Raw genomic sequence first — 24,716 nt, forward strand, 5'->3', positions numbered from 1 at the left:
AATATTTATTTTAATTTATAGAGGTTTTCTAGACTCATACCCCAAAATAAAAACTCGCACAATGCCTAAAACGTACGTCCAGAATAATGAGGTTTACGCCTCGCGATATTTTCGGCCCCAGATAACCCCGATGCAATATTGTTATTGTGCCCTTCCCTATGACTCGCCCCGAAATGCCCAACAATAGTTTTTAGAGAGAGCATACTTTTTAATTAGTACATATATGTCTTCAACACGCCCCTCACGTGTGGCTCTAACTCTAACCCAGAAGCTCTACCTGCTTTGATACCATATTAAAGTGTGTTACCGTTTTCATTTAAAAGATTAAGCTGTTCATTAGAGAGCACACTTTTAATTATACTTAGTATGTCTTCCAAACAAATAGTAGAACATTCTCAGGTTATAATTGATGAATTGTTTAGTGAAGGCTGTGCAGCCACATATCTATAACCTACTGATCCAGAAAAAAAAGTGAAACAAATGATCTCCTCTCGTATTATATATATTAACAGTTCAATGTTCTCAATGAATTAAAGTAACAAAGGTAATTGAACACCTAAAAAGAACCAATTATTTGCCACTAGAACATCCTCCTAATTTAGAACTCCGATGATGTTTGAGTTTGGAACGTCTCTCCACGTGTTAATCCATACCAAATTGCCATGCGCACACAAATGGAACGATTAAAGTAAAGCTAGCCATAAACTTTAAAAGATCGAAAACAGACAAAAGCAAAAAGAAATAAAGAAGAAGATGATGAGAAGAAGAAACCTAACAATAGTGTGTTATTAGCTTTTTATTATAAGGTACCATAAAAATAGAACTAGTAGTACTATAGTAAGGTAATAGTCATTACTTATCCCAACACAAAGCTAAAAAGGGGGGGTCCAAAGAATATCACTCTCATGATAATTGTGAAGTTTTCTATGATAATACACTGCCCCATTTGGAATTTCAATTACGTAAGAGGATCCCACCATAAGCAAATAGATAATGTGCACATTTTTTATCTCTCTTTTATTCATGCAATGCAAGTGAGGAGTCACAACACTACTTTTCTCTAGCACTATTATATAGGAAAAATTACATATTTCGCCGTCAATCGTCAAATATAATTACAGCTGCTAGTCATATATACAAAAAAATATACATTAGTTATATTATAAAATATGTAGTCTTTCTGTCCCAGTTTTTGTGATATTTTTCGCTTTCCGAGATTCAAACTGCATAAACTTTGATCAACATTTTATGATGTATGTTTTCACGAAATTGATATGAGAAAAATGCATCTTACAGTACTTTTCAAGTAGTTTTCAAATCATAAATTTTAATCTTAAAATATTGAGTTAATCTAATCTAATTTAACTTCAAAGTTTAGTCGAATTGACTCTCAAAAAGCGAAAGTATCATATATTGGGACAGTTAAAGTACATTACATGTATACGTACATTACTATTAAAAAAAAATTATACATTGCTGACTGTTAATTTGGTGAATGGCTATTCAGTGTGAAAGTCCGTATTATTTATATATGTAGTGAGTCCAAGGGCATCATCAACATAGAAAGCTTCAACGCGAAGGAACTTATTCGCCCACTCAAATTTTACAAAACCCTAAAAAGATATAGTAATAAAAACAAAAAGAGAGATAAAGGGAGAATGTGATGAGGGAAAAATAAAAATTAAACAAGCTAAAGTTCCTCTCTTCTTTAATTCCTTCGTCTTCTTTCTTCTTTTTCCTCTCTTTCTCTTTGTTGAATGCTCTGGTATTCCCTTCTTCTCTCTTTATTGTGATTCTCCCCCCATATATTTCCAAAAAACCCATCAACCTTTATTAAAGATAAAGAGTAAAGACATCAAAGAAAAAGAATTGAACCATGGTTTTCTCTTCTTTTCCAGTCTATTTAGATCATCCTAATTTGCACCAGGTATGTCTTTAATCTTCAATTTCACCTTTGATACATCAAAAAGAGTAATATTCATATTCATATTCCTCTTCTTCTTTTTTTTTTCTCTACTAGTCTTTTTTGTTGAATATACCATATATAGCTAGATGACTACTTGAGTTGTGAACAAATTAAATTCCCTAACTTGCTTCTTTTTTCTTCTTTCTTGGTATTTTTTGTAGTTACAACAACAGCCTGATCATCAGCAAGGAAACCCTGGCCTTGACAATCCTCAGCTTCCGCCTCTCCTGCCACCCACTCAGATGGGTGGCGGGCTGGGCTCGATCAGGCCCGGTTCTATGGTCGATCGAGCCCGGATGGCCAAGCTTCCGCTTCCAGAAGCTGGCCTAAAGTGTCCAAGGTGCGAATCCTCGAATACTAAGTTCTGCTACTACAACAACTACAACCTTTTGCAGCCACGTCATTTCTGTAAGAACTGCCGCCGTTATTGGACGAAAGGGGGTGCCTTGAGAAACGTGCCGGTGGGAGGCGGCTGCCGGAGGAATAAAAGAAGTAAAAGCAGTAACAACAACAATAACAACTCAAAAGCAACAGGAGGAGGGCAAATGGGTAATTCTAATACTACAACAAGGGCAAGTCCTTCAAGTTGTAGCATGGAAATGACTGGACACCACTTTTCACAAGCATCTACACAATTTACACCCCTTATGGCTGCTTTCCAAAACCTAAATAATTATGGAGGATTTCAGCCTCCTCTTGGTGAAATGGGATTTCAGATAGGGAGTACTAATAATAGCAACAATTTATTGCCATCTTTGGCAGCTAACTTTGAGCATCATCCAACAAATTTGTACCCTAATTTTCAAGCTGATCAAGGTACTAGTATTGAAGCATCAAACGGGGTTTCTCAAGTGAAAATGGAGGATAATAATCGACAAGGGATGAATTCAACCAAACAGTTTTTGGGTACTCTTGAAAATAATCAATATTGGGGTGGTGCAAATGCAAATTCTTGGACGGGATTTTCTACTCTCAATAACTCATCTACAACCAGCCATCTTCTATAATCATATGTTAACTTCAAATCTTGAAGCTTCTCACGTTGTTCAGTTCTCAAGCTAAAGTGGAAATGACTCGTGGATGGTAATTAACTTCAAAATAATCAGCCCTAATGTTAGATGAAAGTGAAGATTCCCTTAAAGGTTCTTGCCAGTGGCGGAGCCACAGTGCTGGCTAGCTACGGATTCAACAAAACTCATAAACTAAAAGTTCTAGCTCCGCCTCTGATTCTTGTCTCATCATGACCGTGTTGTTGTCGAGGAGCAATCAGTGAGATGCATGGTAGGTTTTGTTTTGGATTGCTCTAAATTAAATATATCTTTGTGATGTTTGTTTCTTTACTGTGTTGTAATTTTTTTGGAGGTTCTTTTACGATGTATGTGAAGTTATGTGAGTTTGGTATCTGACATTATTACGTTGTACTGTCCATTATATAATTATTTGTACTGTTGTTTCACAAATCCCAACCCTAGCTACTGCAAGATGACATATATGATTTGCTTAGTACTCCTATTAGAATATTTGTGAAGATATATATATATATATATATGATATATGAGTTCATGAGCACAATATGCTCAAGCTGTATGTTCATGAGTTAGTTATAAATGTTTACCTCTTCATGTAAGGCGGTCTCCTATGATCACTTATAAAATTAGAAAATAATATTTTCAGGTTTCATATTTGTTATTTTCAGATCTCTTAAGTATAAAAATGAACATCTTTTGTAAAAAAGGCATAAAATTAGAAATAAATTTATAAAAGGATTACAAATTCAATTAATCCAGTTGATGAGTTTGGCATTATTCTCTCCGTCTCAATTTATGTGTTGCATTGTGATTGAGCACAATATTTAAAACAAATTAGTAAGGCTTTTACAATTTTTGATTTTAAACAAGCTATAAATATTTATGTGTTACAAATCATCTGATTAAAGCTTAAAAAAAACGTTGGAAGTTATATTATTTTTAAACACCGTAAAAAATCTATCATTCTTTTTTTAACAAATCAAAAATAAAATGCATCAATGAATTAAGACGGGGGACTACAAACTTAGATTTAACTAGACTACTATTTGGAATGTTAGATCAGCAGAATTTATCTTTGGAGATATGTTGTCGGTCGAAATAGAGAAAGCAAATGAAGCTAATCAGCTTTAATTAGTGTACGTAGTATCTTTAAAACACAGACAGATGAATGCTGCCACATGTGGGTGTGTGAGTGTGCGAGATTCTTCATGGATGTTACACTGCTAAGCTATATATGGTGACATTCTCTTGCACATTATAGCCATTTTCCTCAAGAATTTAACTTCCTTTATACTAATAGTGCAAAAAAGCTTCTGTTCAACCGAGTCACCTCAAAAAGACCTATATATAACCATTAACCCGTCCATCAAAAGTGAACTTAGTATATTTTCTATCTCAATTCATGTGACATTATTTGAACTTCGAGAATCAAACAAATTTTATTAAAGTTAATAATACTTTTTACGTAGTTCCCAAATATGTAATTTTATTTTAAAAAGGATTACATATCCAAAATTCATGGTCAAAATTAATTAAGAGGTTTAACTCTCGAAATCCGAAAGATGTCACATAAATTGGAACAGAAAGAGTACCATTTTTCTCAAGAATTTAACTTCCTTTTTCTTTACTGATAGTGCAAACAAGCTTCTATTTTACCAGGTCACCAAAAAAAAAAGTATCAAAAGTGACATTGGTAACGTGTAAATAAAACATGTTACTTGTATATTTTACTACTAAATATACTCCACCAATAGTGTAAGAAAAATTTGTACCGTCTGTCTGTGTGTATAAATTGAATTTACGTGAACATGGACAACGCAGTGTTAGGCTATCCATGGTGACATTCCCTTGCGGTACTATATATTTCTGAAAGGAAGAGAGACGGGAGATAAGATTAGTAGTCAAAGAAAGAAAACGCCAAAGTTCCACTAAAAACAATGCAACTGATTATTAACTGCATGTAACCATAAAACACAATGAGGGAAAACAAGGATATAATTCTCATCATATTCGTCAAAGAGAATAATACTATCATGATATGATGACACCACCCCCTTCCCCACGCTCTACGTCAATCCTCTATCTCTCTTTCTCGGTACTTTTTCGTCCCAACTTATGTGACCGTGTTTGACTGTACATAGAGTTTAAGAAAGATTTTTAAAAAATATTTATGATCTAAAATAAACCATAGATATTAGTATAGCTTGTGCGCAGATTTCTCAGGAGGTTTTTGGTTTTATGTCCCCCTCCTTTGTGTAATTATTTCTTTATGCTATATAACGAGGTAGGGGTCAAAGCCAAACCCCCCACCACTGCGGGAGGTAAAAGCCCGGGTGGATGGTTTCTCAAAAAAAAAAAACGAAGATATTTGTATAGCTATAAGTCATCTCATTAAAGGTAAAATGAAAAGTTTAAAATTAAATTGTTACTACTAATATAAAAATATGTCACTCTTGTTTGGACTGACTAACAAGGAAAGATTGTCATATAAACTGGGACGAAAGGAGTGTTATTAAAGGATAAAGGGATAATTTGGAGGCAAAATCTTCAAGATTCATGATTACAATACATGAAAATTACATCACAAAAAGAAGTGGTCTAAAGAGAAAAAGGAAGGGCCATCAGAGGATCTTAACTTTTTGTAAGGACCCATGCTACATCTAGAGCAATAAGGGTTCGATTAAAGTGATAGTATATAGCTGTGTATACATGAGGTAAAAATCTAAAGCTGACACTGTTATAACACAATAAAGCAAGCCCTTAGCTCCTTTAATTCCTCAAAATACTACTTAGTATACCAAGAAAAAGAGAGAATAAAGGGGGTTGGGGGGGGGGGGGGGGGGGGTTGGGGGTTTAAACCTGTTTGTGGTCTACTTGAGCAGCGAATACAGTTATCGTTTCTAAACGGTAAACAAGAAAATGAATTAAAAGTGGAATTGGTACGCTATATCTTGGCTTATTAATGTTGTATGTATGTAAGTACGAGTGGATGCAATAAAATCGAATCCAACCAGGCATATTCAAAGGTTGAAGTAATACTTACGTTATGAGTGTTTAATTGTACACCATGTTTAAGAAAAAAGTTTATTTTTGACATATATATCATAAGTATTCTTAAAACTTATTGTATTAAATATATTATCATATTTTTGTGTCTATATGAGCATGTTACATGTAAGGAAAGTTTAGAGTTAAAGATTTTTCAAATAAATAAAATATCATTCTCTTGATACGGATTAAAAAAGAAAGAGCGTCACAAAAATGGAATAGATGTAATACAAGTTTAAGTAATTATATTACATTTCAACTTAAAGATTATATGTATCATCATTGTATTTAACATATGATAGCAAATTGATTGTCATTTTTACCAAGTTAACTACCATTTGTCCCAATTTACGTGAAGGGTTCGAAGTATGATGCAGATCAAAATAGCTAACATTTGGTTTGGAATCAAGTAATGATTCTTCAAAATTTTCAAAATAAAAATTGCATACTTCATTTGAAAACTACATATAAAATACTATAAATCAGCATAGCAATAATTCAATATAAAAAATTATTTGATTCCTTGATAATAAAATTGTCACGCAAAATGGGATGGAGGGAGCAATCAAAAATAATCCATATGTTCTCTTTTACTAGTTCAGTTGTGACTTTGCACTCCCTTAAGAAATTATTTATTAAGTGTTACTAAGTTGCTCATTAATTATATTTTGAAAATCTAAATATGACTAATAGTACATTAGTAGTTATTTAATGATAGGTATAAAATTGAAAAATATTAAATGTATAAATCTCTTGATTTGTTAATACAGATCAGTAAAAAATAAAAAATAAAAAATAAAAATAAAAAACTATTTTTGACATACTTTACTAGTAGTAAAAAGGAACAGATGAAGTATAATAATATGTGCATGGATGAAGGGATAGATAGCTTGGGGATGTGCTCCTCCGCTGGGGCATGGATAAGTGTGAAATGTTTTGCTTTTTGTTGCTCTCTTTCCCCTCTTTCAGCTTTCGCTTTTTCTAAGTGCCTAGCTTCTTCTCTCTCTCACTCTCCAATGGGAAGGCTGTAATTTGGATGTAAAAGGGTACTTATAAGGAGCTGTTTGGACATGGTTTGAAATCATGTTTGGACTTGTAATTTGGATATCTTAAGTTGTATATCTTATAGACATAAAAATCCACAAGTTGTGAAAACTATCAAAACATTCCTAATTCTTATACAATCTTACCAAATGAGCAAGTCATAGTTCATAACAAAATTAATACGCTACTAGAAGGCCTTTCTAAAAAATACAATATCAATTGATCAAAAGTTAGTTCAATAAAAATGAAAATTTAACATGAATAGTAATGTAACTACTCTTTAATATAATCCTCTCACATGATAGATATAAATAAAGATTGGTGGAAGTTAATGAGGTTGGCAAATGGTTGGTGGGAGTAATTGTTAAAAATATTTACGAGTCTTTTTTTATAAAATATAAACTTATGGGTCAAGTTTTATATTTAAAATTTTTGAAACCATGGTTTCAAACCCCAAATCATGCCTTCTTGGATGATTTGGATGGTTTGAAACCATGAGATGAAATGCATGTCCAAACGCTGGTTTCATCTCATGGTTTCAAACCACATGTCCAAACGCCTACTTATAATTTTGTATTTTGTTGTGTTCTTTTCTCTTAAAAACTACTCTCCAAGTCAAAGAGTGTTTACTTAGCCATTTATATACCCCTTAAGAAAATACTAAGTCCTAGACAAAAATAAGTAATTTGACTAAACTATCCCTAATTAAATAGGTATTGGATTTGATCACATAACACTTCATAGGGACAAATCTAGCAAAATAAAGTTAATTTTTTCTTGATTTGATAAGTGGACACTCTTTTTAACCTAAAAAAAAGGCTAAGTGAACACTCTTTTTGATCCGGAGGGAGTAATAATTATTGTAAGTACCATTTTGAAGAACAATTGTTCCAAAAACCTTCCCTCTAGATTTCTCGTCGAGAGTGGACTAAATTAAATGCTACTCCCTCCGTCTTGATAGGTTATGTGAAATGAGAAGTTCAAAATTAAATTATTACTCTCTTTGTCTCAATTTATATGGCAATTTTTGAATTTTGAGATTCAAACAAGTCCTTCTTTTACCGTAATGTTTTCATATACCTTTTAGTTATTTTGAATTATCAATTACTGTGACTTATAATACTTTTTACGTAGTTTCTAAATATGTAAATTTATATTTTTAAAAATTTAAAGACTTCAACGCCCGAATTTACAATCAAAATTAATCTGTTTAACTCTCGCAATTTAAACTGTGCCACATATGTTAGGAAATAAGGAATATTAAATATAAAAATATGTCATTTTTTTAACTGACTAAAAAAAAAAAGTTACATGCATAGAGACGGAGCGAGTATATGTCAGCTTTAGATTTTGGTTTTGGTTTTGGGCACTAGGCAAGCACTGGATCAACCATTGGCTCTCCAAATCCAAACCTCTTTTTTTTTTTTTTTGTCAAAAAGAGTGTCCACTTATTAATCAAGAAAAAATTAATCTTATTTTTCTAGATTTGTCCCTATGAAGTGTTATGTGATCAAATCCAATACCTATTTAATTAGGGATAGTTTAATCAAATTACTTATTTTTGTTTAGGACTTAGTATTTTCTTAAGGGGTATACAAATGGCTAAGTAGACACTCTTTGACTCGGAGGGAGTGGTTTTTAAGAGAAAAGAACACAACAAAATACAAAACTATATATACGAACGTAGAGTTTTCACCTTCAATGCGTCTCCCCTGCTGGCTGGAATGAGTACTACAAGTGGTGACAGAGCAAGGAATTTGGGAAAGGAAGTGCAAATATTCTTTCACTTGTGTTGAGGGCGTACAAAATTAAATATGTACTTATAATAGCTACTCCCTCGTCACAATTTATGTGGCACCATTTTCTTTTTAGTCCGTCCCAAAATAAATGTCACATTTTCTTATTTGACAACTATTTAATGGAACAATCCTCATTTTACCCTTATTGGATCTCACTTACTTTTAAAGATGTACTTATTGTGAAGAAAAGTCAACAAAAGTAGGCACTAAAGTAAGGACAGTTTAGTAAACATTACAAAATCTTCCCTTATTTTTTAAACATCGTGGCCGGTCAAATAATGCCACATCAATTGGGACGGAGGGAGTAACATTTAACCTATATACACCACGTAATTTCCCGGTGAAGGATGTGCACCTGACCTCCCTTCGACTAAGGTGGCTCCGTCCATGACTACAAGTGAACTTGATCGAAGCTTGTCACTTTTATTTAATTAATTTTGTGTTCATCTGAAACTAAGCAAAATAATCTAGTGAGAGGGGCTGCCCTCCTGTCTCTTTAATAAGAAACCGCTACGAACAAAAGGTCAAGGAAAGAGTGCAGACTTACACTGGCTCTCATTTCTAGTAAGAATTTGACTAATTAAGCTTATATTAACAAAGGGGGTTTTGTAATGGAAAGCATCTCCTTCGATAAAAACTGAGGATGATTACACTTGTACAACTGTTACAATGATACATCAGACATTTTTTTTTTGCATGTCAATTTTTCCCTTTTGTGTATACGCCTCAACCCAAGAAAATCAAATAAATAACTTAATGAACGGGATTGGTGATCTTCCACCTTTCCCTCACCCCACCCCCTTTCTCTAAGCCATGCTAAGTGTCATCAAATGCTTAGAAAAGATCCACGAAAGAAAACCCACGCGAACTTGAAAAAACAAACAATAAGCATCCAACTGTCATATAGCCGACCCCAACTTGTTTGGGATTGAGGCGTAGTACTTTTTGCTGTTGTCGTTGTACGCATTCAACTGTCAAAAGAATTACTCGATACGGGTGGCGACCGGGACAGCTGGTTATGTGTCTGAGACTCGGCTTGTGCCTGGAGCTCTTTTGGCTGTTCAGCAAATCTGTTCATTCTTTCAAGCAATTGGGTTGCTTTCCTTCTACCTCTTTCTGTGCCATTTTGTACTAAATCCTTTAAAGGACCCATCAAACCTAGTCGCTGCGCTTCGACCAGATGATGTTGGTCCCCAGAGCAGAGATGTACTAAAACTGCAGCTGAGTTCTCTTTGTTTCTGGGAGAACCATTTGAGATCACATCCACCAAAACAGGAACTGCTTCTGCAGCTCCAATAGCTGCCTTTGCTTCCGGGTGACTCGACAATATTGCTAAAATAGCAAGTGCTTCATCAACCATACCACCTTGAGGTTCTGTGAGCAGCCGCATCAGTGTAGGTACAACTCCAGCCCTTATTGCCTTGCCCTTGTTCCCTTGATAAATGCATAGATTGAAAAGTGCTGTAGCCGCGTCTTTCTTTCCCCTTTGTGTACCTTCACTTAGTAATGCCACAAGCGGAGGAATTGCTCCTGAAGCACCGATGGTGACCTTATTTTCATCTATCACTGAAAGGCTGAACAGGGTGGCTGCTGCATTTTCACGTGCTTCCATGCTCCCCTTCCTGAGCACATGCACAATACCAGGCACTGCCCCTGAAGTTACAATGTTTCCTTTATTGTTCTCACATATGGAAAGGTTAAGAAGTGCCGTAACAGCATGCTCTTGGGTGCGAGAATCAGGTGTGGACAGAAGATGGACGAGCAGAGGTATGGCACCAGCTTCAGCTATTGCGACACGATTATCAGTGTTACGCTTAGCAAGAAGGCGGATCTCACCAGCAGCAGAACGCGCCTCTTCAGGGCTGCCAGATTTGAGCTTTCTCATGAGATTTTCTATCTTCGAGCGCTCAGCAGGGGTGCATGCAGATGCAGACTTATTGGGTTGAGAACTACCTGGTCTTTTGGGTGGTTCAATCCCATTCGCTTCACACCACTGTGCTATAAGGCTACGCAATACATAGTTGGGTGTCAGAGCTTTGCTTGTGAGGGCTTGTTGGGTCTTCGGACAAGTGCTATGCCCAGCTTCCAGCCACTTCTCAATACAAGAACGTTCATAGGTCTGCAATGAAGTAAAATATTAACCTGTTAAAAATATTATAATATGGAAATCAGAACTCTTACCATTAAATGAAATATTGTCTAGAGGAAATCACGTGTCTTGTTTCTACAGACATGCATGAACGAACCGCCACTAGTGAGAACAGTATTAGGAGATACAAAGGAGTTTCTATAACAGTGGGTCTACACCCAGGATCGTCATTGAACTCCTACTTGTCTACGGATGAGCTATCCAACAAGATACAAGAAAAGGTTCCATGATGTATGCTATTTGCCAATGATATTGTGTTGATTGACAAGACCAGCAACAGTTTCAACCAAAAGCTTGAACTATTGAGAAGCACTTTCGAGAGTACGGGTTTTAGGACAAGCAGAAGTAAGAATTAATGATTAAAAACACACCTAAACTATCACTTTTTCTCGAGTTTCATACCTCAACTATCCATAGTTCCCTTTTCCTACCTAAACTATCACTTCCTCTGTATTAAAACGCACCTCGATGCTGAGCTACTGGTGCCTCTGGCATTTTAGTAAAAAAAGAGTGCCAAGTGGCACTCTGCGTGGCTAATTTTGTGCACCTAATCTAATTAGGACATTTAATAGAGATTTGAATTAAATGAGTAAAATCTAAGGGGGGTTAAAAATCAAAATTAGGATTCTAACATCATAATTAAATAGGTAAAACTGCTCAGCCTCAATTTTTCCCCTATTAACCTTCAATTTCAGCATGAATTATCATTTAGCTTTTGATTCTGGTAAAACAAATTAGGGTTCTATAAAATTCTAGGGTTGTGTAAAACTCTAGGTTTCATTATATTATAGGGTTGCATAAAATTCTAAGGTTGTATAAAATTCTAGGGTTCATGGAGAAATGAAGAAGGAAAAAGGGGAAGAAAATCTGAGAAATAATGAAAAAGTAAAGAAGAAAGGGGAAGAAGAGAAGGATTCAAAAGGAACATAGAAAAAAAATTAAAAGAATTATTCAGCTCAATTAGCTGTTGTAGATGATATGTGGATCAATTTTTATGGGTGTTTTAAAGCCCCCACGTCTATTATTGAGTGATTTCAAACATCTGGTCAACTCGGCAACGAGGTGTGTTTTAATACAAAGGGTGTGATGGTTTAGGTAGGAAAAGGGAACAATGGATAATTGAGGTATGAATCTCGCGAAAAAGTGATACATTAGGCGTGTTTTTGACCATTAACTCTTGAATATATGCACAACAAGTTTAGTCAACATGAGAAGAGGAAAGTTGAGGTAAAACTAGACGGGATTGCGGACCCAAAACATATGGAATTTAAATACCTAGACTCATTGTTGCAAGAGAATGGAATGATAGCTGACAATGCTACTCATGTAATTAAAACAAGATGATTGAAATGGAGAAGTGCTACCAATGTGTTATGTGATAGATGGATGCCTACCAAAGTCAAAGATAAGTTCTGCAGAATAGTTATAAAACCAGCAATGTTATATGGTGCTGAATGTGGGGCCGCTAAAGTCTAACCACAAGATAAGAAGTGTTGCATAAAATGTGGATGCTAAGATGGATAAGATAACCACATTCGCCAAAAGGTGCAAGTAGCACATATTGAGGATATATGAGAGAAGGTCACTTGAAATGGTCTGATCATGTCTTGCATCAGACATGAGATAGACCTAAAATCACATGGAAGTGATTTATCAGACCTACAATTTCTTGAAATCAATGCAGACTAAGCTAAAGATATGGAGAAAAAAGATCCATATAAGTGATATCTACCAGCTGGGAGTAGATTTTAGTCTTGTTAGAAGACTTCTACGACTAATACTACAGTTACTTACATAGATTTAACTTATTTTCACTTTTATTTTTATTTGGTGTGATGATACCATGAGTTGAGCTTAAATGAAGTAGTAAGGATTCATAGCCGACCCCAACTTGTTTGGGAATGAGGCATAGCTGTTGTCTTGTTTCTATTGATGTTTGTGTATACAACATCAGCATGTATGATGGTCCATTTATTAATTCTTTTTTTGATAACTAGTAGATGTGATAGTTCTTCAAAATCATTTCTTAAAATATGCATATCAAATACTGCCACCTAATAGAACGAGAGATTAAGATCTGCAGCAATCACTGATGAAATTATAGCGGTGACAGACAACTAATAAATACACAAACACGAAAAAGCAAGATATTAGTTATCTATCCTCGTAAATGTATGACGCGATGAAAGGGAAGAATCAGGTAATAACATCTTTCTGTAATGAAAGAATAAGAAAAAGATAGTTTCAACTAACTTTTATACCAATAGGGTAAAAGGACCCGGCATCAATACCTGCCCAGTTGAAACAATGACGGGATCTCTCATCAACTCCAGGGATATAGGGCAACGAAAATCATCTGGTATAACTGGGGCCGCCTTCTGGCTTCCGTCTGCAGATGCTTGTCCACTAACAGTTGAAGACTTATCCCTTGGATAAGAATCGATGTTTGGATTCTCAGTCTGTACAAAGTCCTTAATTTTCTTAAGTAGCATTGACATCTTCTCTATTCTCTCCTCGGGATCCCCATCAGTAGCAATGACCATTTCATGCAAAGCTAGTGATTCTTGTTTAAGGTCATCTAACTCAGACAGCTGTAGCTTATCAACTAACCTCCTTAGGACAGCTTGATCTACAGCGGCATCATGACTCCTGCTATAAAGAGACAGCAAATCTTCGTGCAGTTCATCATCAGGTGTGTCAACCCTTCCTTTGGCTCTTCGGAACTGAGAAAGAACAAGCTCAACCTGAAAGCAGAAGAAGTTATAGATGGCAAAGAACTGCAGATGAAATGTGTTTCTAACTGTAGGCCATCTATGCCATCACGTTTATATGCTACGAAAGAGGAATGCATCACTTGAACCACTTTAATTTCTGACTAAAATATGGATTGAACTTATTCACTCGTCTAGTTCTTATGGACAGATGTTCTTGAGTACTTAGAAATAATTAATAGATCTATTGTGCCAAATCAACACATGTTGGGTACATAATTGGAGAGTGAAGAATAATTATTAGTTAAAAATGATCTCGTAATCATGAAATCTGATACTTGAGACACAGAATTATGGAAGGGAATGAGGTAAAGTAGTTATGTTGCTTCTTCCAGAACAATATCCCCCTTTGGAATGAAGAGTTAATTAGAAAACGATGTATACCTGTTCTTTAACTTCGTCGGATATCTCAAGCTTTTCATAATAAATTCCACTCAAAGCTTGTTCGAGTTGCGATGTCACTTCTTGAAATTTATTCATGATATGCTCCCTTTCTAGCACCTGCAAATACAAATAGACACCATTTCCTTGAGTATTTAAATTAAATTCTGTAGTACATTGTAGGGCCGATGGTTCAAAGAATCTCACTGCATCTACAAGGATTAGATATCCTACTTGCAAGGAATGCATTACCCACAATGAAGTAGAAAACTGTCCGATACCAAATGCCAGCGTCAATACAAAATTGGTTTCTGAGAAAATTATTTGGCAATGCAAATTGTGAATCACCAGATGAAAGCATCACATTCAGACATCTCTTGACATCCTAAGACCGATTCAGTTTATCGTGTTTGGATATCAGGGCAATCAAGCAGTTTTGGATATCAGGGCAATCAAGCAGTTAATGTAAAGTTCACGAGAGACCAAATTCTTAAAAGTTAATAGCTATATATGAAGAGCCCCGCCCATATTAGCTTTCACAATTACCATCAAGTCCAATAGCAATTCCTAGTAGCAGCTATCAGCTAAGAGGAGGCAGGTACGCTTCTCTTACTGTTTATTTTAGAATTTTCACAGTTTCACCAATTTACTCGGCATAATATGATGTTCTTCATAATCTAATTAAGCTTCTCAAGTAATTGTTGAGGCATGATCAACTTGATTCAATTGCAATGGCGGATCCAGAATTTTTAAATGGTGGGTGCTCAACTATTTTTAATCTGAAAATTGCTATTGAGACTGGGTGCTCAGTTAATGTATTTATATGGATACTAGCTTTCTTATGTAACTAATAGTGTTTGGCTCTAAAAGCAATGGGTGCTCAAGCTCCCATAGACCATAGAGTAGATCCGCCACTGTTCAATTGCACATAATTAGAGATAAGAACATGCAAAATGCCCTTTCAATGTCGTTGAGAAGATTTTGCCACAAATGCCTTGGAAGGGAAAAGAGGATAAAGAAGAAAAAAAAAATGTGATGACCTCAGAGTCTCAAATTACCAAAACTACATCATTAAGTATTGATGCTAAACAGGTCGTAAAGCATTGTTAGATTTTTCTTCTTTTGATATGCCACACCCTTTTAATTCGTTTAGTGGTCATGTATTCTACTAAAACTTCTCAAAAAATCTTATGTTCCCTGCTGGCAACTCTCTTCAATTCTCGCAGTAGAGCATCCTATAAAGATCCTAGAATTGCTTCCTTTGCAGCTGTGGATGATTCCAAACACCTGCCAAAGGTCCTCAAAAAGCTTGTTATGGTCACCTCTGCCCATTGTTTATACCAATCCAATAAGTACATGGCATGTGTCTTGTGCACATACTTTTGGTGTTTAACCGTGGTTAATTGATATATATTAATTAGGCCAAATACATAAGCGGCCCCTTAAAGTTGCCACGATTTTACAATTTAGCACCTTAACTACGGGTTGTTCCTATTAGACACTCCAACCTAATAAGTGTCCATTAAACACCTCGTTGGTAATGAGTCAAAAAAACAAAGTGTGTGTACTACACACGCAAATGATGTGGCAAAATCACAGATTAAATGCAAACGCGTGGCATTTAGGCCCAAAAATTTTATTAAAAACATTTTAACTAAAAAACAAAATAGAAATTCTATTTTTACATAAATCCCCAGCCCACCCCACTCGGTTCCATTTTCTTCCAGCTCCCGTCCCCCCCGGTTTCCTCCGCCATCTCCATTCCCTTTCAATCATCTTCTCTGTCATTACCAATATACCTACCCAGCAGAAACTATCATCCTCTTCCTCATCTTTTCTCCTTGTTTGTTCTTCTGTGACTTTTATCCTTGAAAGTATCATGAATCAGATGGAAGATAGGTGATGCCTGAAGACATTTATGGTCATCCACAAAAAGAAGGGATTTTGGTCTGAAATTTAGCTTTTCGGGAACGCAATATTCTTGGGAACGATATAGTTTTTCTCTCTAGAAATTGTCAAGACATTTATGCCTGCATATGGAAAGAAAGGAACGAAGCTTAAGTGAGAAAAGCTCAATTAATTGATCATGTCGGCGATACTTAAGGTAGAACACTGGCTTATCAATGGCATCAACTGAGATGTTCTTGAACTTGCTTGAACCAAATGATGATTGAAACATATGAGAAATTTTTGTTTTTTATAAGGTAATTTAAACTACAGTAACCAAGTACCAAGAAGGAAAAAATATATTTTGGAATGGGGGAATTTATGCAGTGAATTGGCAGCAGTGGCTCGACGCAAGGAGAAGATGGTCGGGATAGAAAATGTGATTTTTAGAGAAGAAAAAGGAAAAATATATTCTGGATCTATTCACGTGCCTAAAGCATGCTTAGAACACATCTTTTGTCCGGTCAGAATTTTGTGTTTAATAGACATGCTTTGAAAGTTTGAATTAGGTTGGAGTGTCTAATAGGAACAAGCCGTAATTAAAGTGCTAAAATGTAAAATCTTGATAACTTTAAGGGGACGCCTATGTGTTTCGTGTATTAATTATGACCTAAAACTATCATTTGACCAGAGTAAATTATTATGGTTTTGTGTAAACACCGGCGAGGGTAAGTTTTTTTCCTAACTGCCCCAATAGCTAATGTCACGGGACTAAAAATTTTACACACATAATATCTCAGTCTAGAGCCTAATCTTCGATTTCTTTTTCCATCTTAACATGATATGTATAGGTTTATCTCCCTCCCTTTTCCTTCTTAATTTTTAAACGTTGCTTATTTTTAGGACAGCAGGTTAATGAATCACATAAGTCTGATAAAAATATTCTGCCATGAAGAAATCCATAGACAAAAGATATAGAATTGTGCCAGAAGAATAGGATCATCTCTGAGAGGCTAGGAGGAAAAAGTAGTGGAATTTCTCTAAGAAATCTTTAGTCATGAGTTAAGATAATGACACTCCTTCCAGTAGTGTTAGATTAATGCATGAAGTCATACGAGCATCCTGGGTAGGAATTGATTTCCTTGTTACCATATCAAACTCAAGATGCGAGAATACATGGAGATTTCAACTGAAAAGATTGTAGGTGGAACACCAACCATGTGGAAATAAACTTCGCGAAAAATTTGAATCATAACCCTAATCAGGTAAGTGTGTATTGTTGCATTATTAATTGCCAGCAATCCTGAACCACAGTCCGCATCATGGATTATCGAAATCCATCAGCGTCGAGGATTGTGGGAATCCAGAAGTACATCCGGCATTAAAGCCATGTGAAACAAAATGAGTCAACGAGTGAGCCATGTCTATTAATAGAATCTTCAACCGTCTAGCGAACAAAGTATAACGAATTTACTAGGTTTAATCTGTTTTTCTATTTGCTCCAATCATTTCAGCAAGTAAACAATTTCCTAACAATTCGAATATATCACAACTATTTCAAACAGTAGAAGCAAGGAAAACATAAATCAAATAAAACGAATCTAAAAAAAATCGAAAATGTAAAGAATTTACTAGGATTAATCTGTTTCTCTATTTCCACACCAAATTTCATAAACATCACAACTATTTCAAACATCAGAAGCAAGTAAAACACAAATCAAACAAAAAAAAAAAATCAACTGAACGAACTTATAAATTATAATTAACCACGAGCACAAATCAAACAAAAAACCTAAAAATAAATCAGTTGAACGAACTTTTAATTAAACACGAACACAAATTTAAAAAAAAAAAAATCTAAAAACAAATCAGCTGAATGAACTTATAATTTTTTGTATGACAAGGGAACCGCAGCTGCTACCCTTTGGGCGCACAGGGTAAACCCCGCTCCTATGCAATAGCTGAATGAACTTATAATTAAATGCGAACATAAATGAAACAAAAAAATCAGCTGAACGAACTTGTAATTAAACATACGCACCAGATTAATTTGAAATTTTCAAAAAATATATCACATCTATTTCAAACAGCAAAAGCAAGGAAAAACACAAATCAAACCAAAAAAAAAAAAAAATCTAAAAAAATCAACTGAACAAACTTGTAATTAAACGTACAGATAAATCCTAATAGACATGCATTAAAATACAAAATCCAAATAAATTCTACAAAATAGAAAATGTAATTTTAAGAGAAGAGGGAGGAAAAATATATTTTGGATCTATTCACTGCCTAAAGCATGCTTAGAACACATCTTTTGTCCGGTCAGAATTTTGTGTTTAATAGACATACTTTGAAAGTTTGAATTAGGTTGGAGTGTCAAATTAGGTTGGAGTGTCTAATAGGAACAAGCCGTAACTAAAGTGCTAAAATGTAAAATCTTGATAACTTTAAGGGGACGCCTATGTGTTTCGTGTATTAATTATGACTTAAAACTATCACTTGACCAGAGTAAATTATTATGGTTTTGTGTAAACACTGGCGAGGGTAAGCTTTTTCCTAACTGCCCCAATAGCTAATGTCACGGGACTAAAAATTTTACACAAATAATATCAGCCTAGAGCCTAATCTTCGATCTCTCTTTCTTTTTCCATCTTAACATGATATGTATAGGTTTATCTCCCTCCCTTTTCCATCATTTTTTCCTTCTTAATTGTTAAACGTTGCATATTTTTAGGACAGCATGTTAATGAATCACATAAGTCTGATCAAAATATTCTGCCATGGAGAAATCCATAGACAAAAGATATAGAATTGTGCAAGAAGAATAGGATCATCTCTAAGAGGCTAGGAAGAAAAAGTAGTGGAATTTCTCCAAGAGATCTTTAGTCATGAGTTAAGATAATGACACTCCTTCCAGAAGTGTTAGATTAATGTATGAAGTCATACGAGCATCCTGGGTAGGAATTGATTTCCTTGTTACCATATCAAACTCAAGATGCGAGAATACATGGAGATTTCAACTGAAAAGTTTGTAGGTGGAACACCAACCATGTGGAAATAAACTTCGCGAAAAATTCGAATCATAACCCTAATCAGCTAAGTGTGTGTTGTTGCATTATTAATTGCCAGCAATCCTGAACCAGAGTCCGCATCATGGATTATCGAAATCCATCAGCATCGAGGATTATGGGAATCCAGAAGTACATCCGGCATTAAAGCCATGTGAAACAAAATGAGTCAACGAGTGAGCCACGTCTATCAATAGAATCTTCAACCGTCTAGCGAACAAAGTATAACAAATTTACTAGGTTTAATCTGTTTTTCTATTTGCTCCAATCATTTCAGCAAGTAAACAATTTCCTAACACTTCGAATATATCACAACTATTTCAAACAGTAGAAGCAAGGAATACATAAATCAAATAAAAAGAATCTAAAGAAAACGAAAATGTAAAGAATTTACTCGGATTAATCTGTTTCTCTATTTGCTTCAATCATGTTCAGCAAGTAAACAATTTCCACACCAAATTTCATAAACATCACAACTATTTCAAACATCAGAAGCAAGTAAAACACAAATCAAACCAAAAAAAAATCAACTGAACGAACTTATAATTAAACGCGAGCACAAATCAAACAAAAAACCTAAAAATAAATCAGTTGAATGAACTTTTAGTTAAACTCGAACACAAATTAAAAAAAATCTAAAAACAAATCAGCTGAATGAACTTATAATTTTTTTTATGACAAGGGAACCGCAGCTGCTACCCTTTGGGCGCACAGGGTAAACCCCACTCCTATGCAATAGCTGAATGAACTTATAATTAAATGCGAACACAAATGAAACAACAAAAAAACAGCTGAAGGAACTTGTAATTAAACATACCCACCACATTAATTTAAAATTTTCAAATATATCACATCTATTTCAAACAGCAAAAGCAAGGAAAAACACAAATCAAACAAAAAAAAAAAATCTAAAAAAATCAACTGAACAAACTTGTAATTAAACTTCCAGATAAATCCTAACTAGACATGAATTAAAATACAAAATCCCCAATAAATTCTACTTTCTTACAACTTCAAATTATTTTTTCCAACAATTTCAAACAACAGAAGCAATGAAAAACACAAATCAAACAAAAAAAATCAACTGAACGAACTTGTAAAAATTCAAAGTACGTCCCAGATAAATCTTGCTACCTTCGCTACTAATTTGACTATAAATCCTAACTAGACATAAATTAAAATACCAAATCCCAAACAATTTTACTTTCCTATAACTTCAAATTAATTCTCCAACAATTTCAAACAGAAAAATCAAGAAAAAAACACAAATCAAACCCAAAAAAAAAAAAAAAAAAAACACAACTCAACAAACTTGTAATTAAACTTATAAAAATTAAAAGGACGTACCAGATAAATCTTGCTACCTATGCTACCAAATTGAAGCAATTCCATAGCAGATTGAAGTGCATTTTTCAACAAAATCAGTCCATTCAATGAGTCAACAGGTAATATCATTTCTTTACTATCACGAATCTCTTCAAACATTGGAATCAACAATTTAACTCTTCTTGCTAAATTACAGTACTGTTTTTTCACTGTATTTCTGAACTCTGTAATGCTTGATATTTCATTTACTATTTCAACTAGTTTCTTTGCTATTTCTCCTTTATCTAATTCTTCTCCCATTGCTTAAAAGATCCAAAAAAACAAAATATATGGAAAAATGTTAGAATTTTTTTGGTGCTAAATTTGAGGTAAAAGAGATTGAGTATCCATTTTAGAGAGAGGAAATTGAAGAGAAAAATGCCGTTTTTTTTTTTTTTTGGAGTTGAATTGAGAGTATAGAGAGAGAGAAAGGGGGCAAGGAGGTGTATTTGTTTTGTGTTTTTTTTTGGTTATGCGGCTTGGCTTGAGATATTGAGTTAGCTTAACTAGGGTTAGATTTTAACGACAATCTTTTTACGGCTTTGATTTTAGAATTTAGACACTTAACCAAGCTTTTGGACTTTTTTCTCACCCAGAAATAGTAGTAAGCCGGGAGAAAGACATTCATATATTTCCCAAGCACGGGATAAAAGGGAAAGAGAGAGCTGAGAGCCGGGGATTGTCTTTCCATTGAGCCGGGGAGACAATCTAAATCGTAATCAGTGTTCATTATTTAATTAAGCACGGCATGCTCTGCTAGTCACGTTAAGCCATTCGAAGGAATACCGCCAACGTTCTTGTGGTAGTAATTGCGAATGAGCAAGTAGGGTATTGCGAATGAGCAAGTGGGGGGCGGCAACTAAAGAAGTAGTGAGACTGATCACAATTTCAAGAATAGGCTGACTTTCTTTCATTTTTGTTAAGCATATTAGTGTCCACTTTCATCTTCTTTTGCTCTTTTTAGCATTCATCTTACTTACGCTTATCAGCAAAAATCAGAGAATTAATCCTCCTAAATCGTGCAACTCGATAAAAGAGCACTACGATGCACGTAGCATCCCGCATTCGCGTATAATTCAGAAAAAAGTTATATACTCCAAGAGAGTGTGATGTAGGCAGTTTACCGTAAGAGATAGCTAATAATTTGTGCAGCTAAATAATTTTAATAACTTCTTGTTAAACGTTAAGAATTTCATAGGTTACGACCAAGCAAGTTGATCAAATGTATTTCCTTCATAATCCATAAGGAAAGGGCTTGTTTATCACTAATAATTGTCTATCTTTGCCACATTTATTAGTTGTGCTAAGTTTGCTGATTTGTTTCCTCTTGTAATATATGTGAAAGTTAAAATGAATTAATTTTTTTCGTAAAAATAAATTAATGAATGAAGCAACATTCTAGAGATGAAGCTCATAATACGAAGCAAGTACACGAGCAGAGAAGTGTAAAACACTAAAAACGAATTTACAAAAATTATATACTTTAAGAACAAAAGAAATACTTGAAAGATAAAGGATAAATAAAGCACTTTTTTCCTCCTTTCTTTTTTAACAAATTTTTTATTTAAAAAAAGGGGCTTCTGACTTTGTGTTTTTGCTTAGCTGTAGACAGAAAAATATTAAGTGTAGAGTTAGCTGGTTTGTGAGGTTTCGGCTTAGCAGCTTAACTCAGCTGCTGAGGTAATCTTCCGTTTTATTAAGGTAAACTTGTGTTTACTAAATGTAAGTTTACCATTTACTGCGGTGATTCTGGAATACGAGGTGGGTCCGAGGAAGAAGAAGGTGTCTGTTTTGGGATTTTTTGTTGTAACCGTTTGCCAGGTCAGCATGAGTTTGTCCGTAAAAGACAGGGAGCTAAGCACTATAAAATTGAAAATTTTGTGCTTAAATTTGTACAGAATCAACAAATGTAAGACTTGTAATTTTTATAAATGAGTGTCCACTTAGACATTTATAGATCTCTTAAAAAAAACTACTTTCTTCATTCAATTTTACTTGTCCACTTTTAACTTTTCACGGTCCTTAAAAATTAATAAATGAAGTATGTATTTTATTATAATACCCACATTAATTGATGTATAGTCTCATTGGACTTGGAGAATGATTTGGAAATGAGTGATTAACGTAAGGATAAAACAAGAAAAAAAAGTTTGTCTTTCCTTGATATGCTAAAGTGGACAAGAAAAAATAAAAATTTATTTTTAGTATAGTGGACAAGTAAAAGTGAACGGAGGGAGTAATTTATAGGCAAAAGTAGGTAATCTGACTAAACTACTCCTAATTAAATAGGTATTGGAATTTGGTCACTTAACACTTAATAAGAGCAAATCTAGAAAATAAGGTTAATTCTTTCTTAATTTGGTAAGTGAACATTTTTTTAACAAAAAAATAAAGGCTAAGTGGACACTCTTTTTGAACCGGATGAAGTATTATTTTATCGTGACTTATTAATAGACAATTCTTATTTTAACTAAAGCTTTGAATGTTCTATTTATTAATTTGTACAAATATTGAATTTAACCAGCTGACTGAGGACATGATTTAGATACGAAGATTTGGAGATCGAGGATTAGGGTAGAAGGTCAATAGGTAGTTGAGTATTATCGCATTTTGTGTGGGAGAGGTAGGGGGTTAGCATCCTCTTCTCGTTTTCTTAATAGTATCATTTAGGATCGCGTTGTTCTTTACTCTCCAATGTGTATTACTATTTGTTGCTTCATCTATTTTGTATCTTGATATTTTGTTGTCGTATTTTCCTTGCAATCATGCATCAATTACGTTTTCTTTTGAGCAGTGTGTCTATCGGAAATAACCTCTCTAACCCCACAAAGGTAGGGGTAAGGTCTTGTGTACATCCTACCCTTGCACCAGACTTACGGTGATTTGTTCGGAAAGATTTTGACTTTGAGAGGGCACCAACGACCACTGCCTTAATATAGATATGTCACTTATTATGTGAAAGTTTGGCGTGCAACTCTTTGAAAATTTAATAATATGCTAAGTTGTTGGAAAAGTAGTAGTATAAAGTATAAACTTCAAAATTGGAAGAAACGAAAATAGGTTTAGAACAGAAACAAAACAAACTCAACAAAAAATAGAAATAAAGGTGCTACAAGCGAGACTCGAACCTAGATGTCATATAAGGACCTAAGGGGCACAACAACCAAATGCACCAAAGCAACGGATATCTCTCAGGGGTCGTTTTAAATACATATACATTCTTTGTATATACACCATATATGTACAGGATATTCCCGAAGTTAGGGGGGACACGTGACCCCCCCTCCTAATAGGGTGAGTCCGCCCTGACACTGGGTATGTTATTGTTGTATTGAATTTAAATAAATTGGTTTCGTAAAACAATAGTAGTACTGAGATTAAGAGAGTGATCAAGCTAGGATGCTAAACGACCAGAGTGTCCGACCGATCACGACAAGCAACCCTTACGCAGAGTAAGTCATTGTTCCAGCTTTTGTTCGCTTTCGGCACAGTTAGATTAGAAAAGTCAACTTATCAGGTAATTTCTTTTATATATTAACACGTGCGCATTATTTATGACTAGTCTATTGTCTTAGAGTAGTAGCTCGAATTAACCCTTTTAAGCCACTAATGCTTACATTACGATAGACTGGTTACATCACATCTTTCGGAATTTTTTTTTTTTTTTTTATGTAACCCGAGGATGCTTTCGATAAAGTTTGTCCTTTTTATAAAGATAAATATGATGAAGAAGTAAATCTATTCAAATTAAAAGCAAGGTGTAAAAATCTCAATTTAATACTGTAGGTCATGATATATGTTTCTTTTGTTGGGAACACACATCAAAGTTCAACTTGAACAACTATATGTAATTGTTTGTAAGTTGAAAAAGCTATAGGTGCAGACCACCTGCTAGCAAACCACTAAATTCGCCACTGGTATTATATATTGAGTTTTTTGTTGTAGGAAAAAATTATATTCTCTATCCCAATTTAGAAATTGAATTGCACGCATTTTAAGCATTAATTTACGAAAGCAGATAATAGAGTTATAATTATAATCTGACTATATGTGACTGCATTGCGTGTGAATCCAATGGAAGAGAACAGATCATCCAAAAATAAGAACAGAATTTATTTTTTAAAATAAAATTGGAATACGTACAAATCATATAAAAACAATGAAATAAGATGCAATTTATTAATTTTTTTATAATAGTAAATATGCTCAA

At 34.4% G+C, this 24,716-nt stretch overlaps 2 protein-coding genes and 1 long non-coding RNA gene across 3 annotated transcripts; 2 read left to right on the forward strand and 1 right to left on the reverse strand.

Annotated features, from left to right (window-relative positions):
• The first annotated feature begins 1,564 nt into the window (after positions 1–1,564).
• LOC132065731 (dof zinc finger protein DOF2.4-like) lies at positions 1,565–3,372 on the forward strand. The gene is made up of 2 exons (XM_059459254.1): positions 1,565–1,927; positions 2,128–3,372. Exons 1-2 carry the CDS (start codon positions 1,877–1,879, stop codon positions 2,971–2,973), a joined length of 897 nt encoding a protein of 298 aa, XP_059315237.1. The 5' UTR covers positions 1,565–1,876; the 3' UTR covers positions 2,974–3,372.
• A 6,117-nt stretch (positions 3,373–9,489) lies between these two features.
• Positions 9,490–20,928, reverse strand: LOC132065732 (U-box domain-containing protein 13-like). Its single transcript, XM_059459255.1, has 4 exons — positions 20,489–20,928; positions 14,190–14,306; positions 13,326–13,778; positions 9,490–11,004 (listed from the first exon to the last, which is right to left on the reverse strand). The coding sequence occupies exons 1-4, from the start codon at positions 20,765–20,767 to the stop codon at positions 9,853–9,855; spliced, it is 2,001 nt and encodes a 666-aa protein (XP_059315238.1). The 5' UTR covers positions 20,768–20,928; the 3' UTR covers positions 9,490–9,852.
• On the forward strand, positions 11,542–11,932 carry LOC132065733 (uncharacterized). The gene is made up of 2 exons (XR_009416775.1): positions 11,542–11,808; positions 11,845–11,932. It is a non-coding gene; the product is annotated as an uncharacterized LOC132065733 (long non-coding RNA).
• Positions 20,929–24,716: the final 3,788 nt, after the last annotated feature.

The sequence above is a fragment of the Lycium ferocissimum genome, chromosome 7, assembly GCF_029784015.1.
Source record: "Lycium ferocissimum isolate CSIRO_LF1 chromosome 7, AGI_CSIRO_Lferr_CH_V1, whole genome shotgun sequence".
NCBI lineage: Eukaryota > Viridiplantae > Streptophyta > Magnoliopsida > Solanales > Solanaceae > Lycium > Lycium ferocissimum.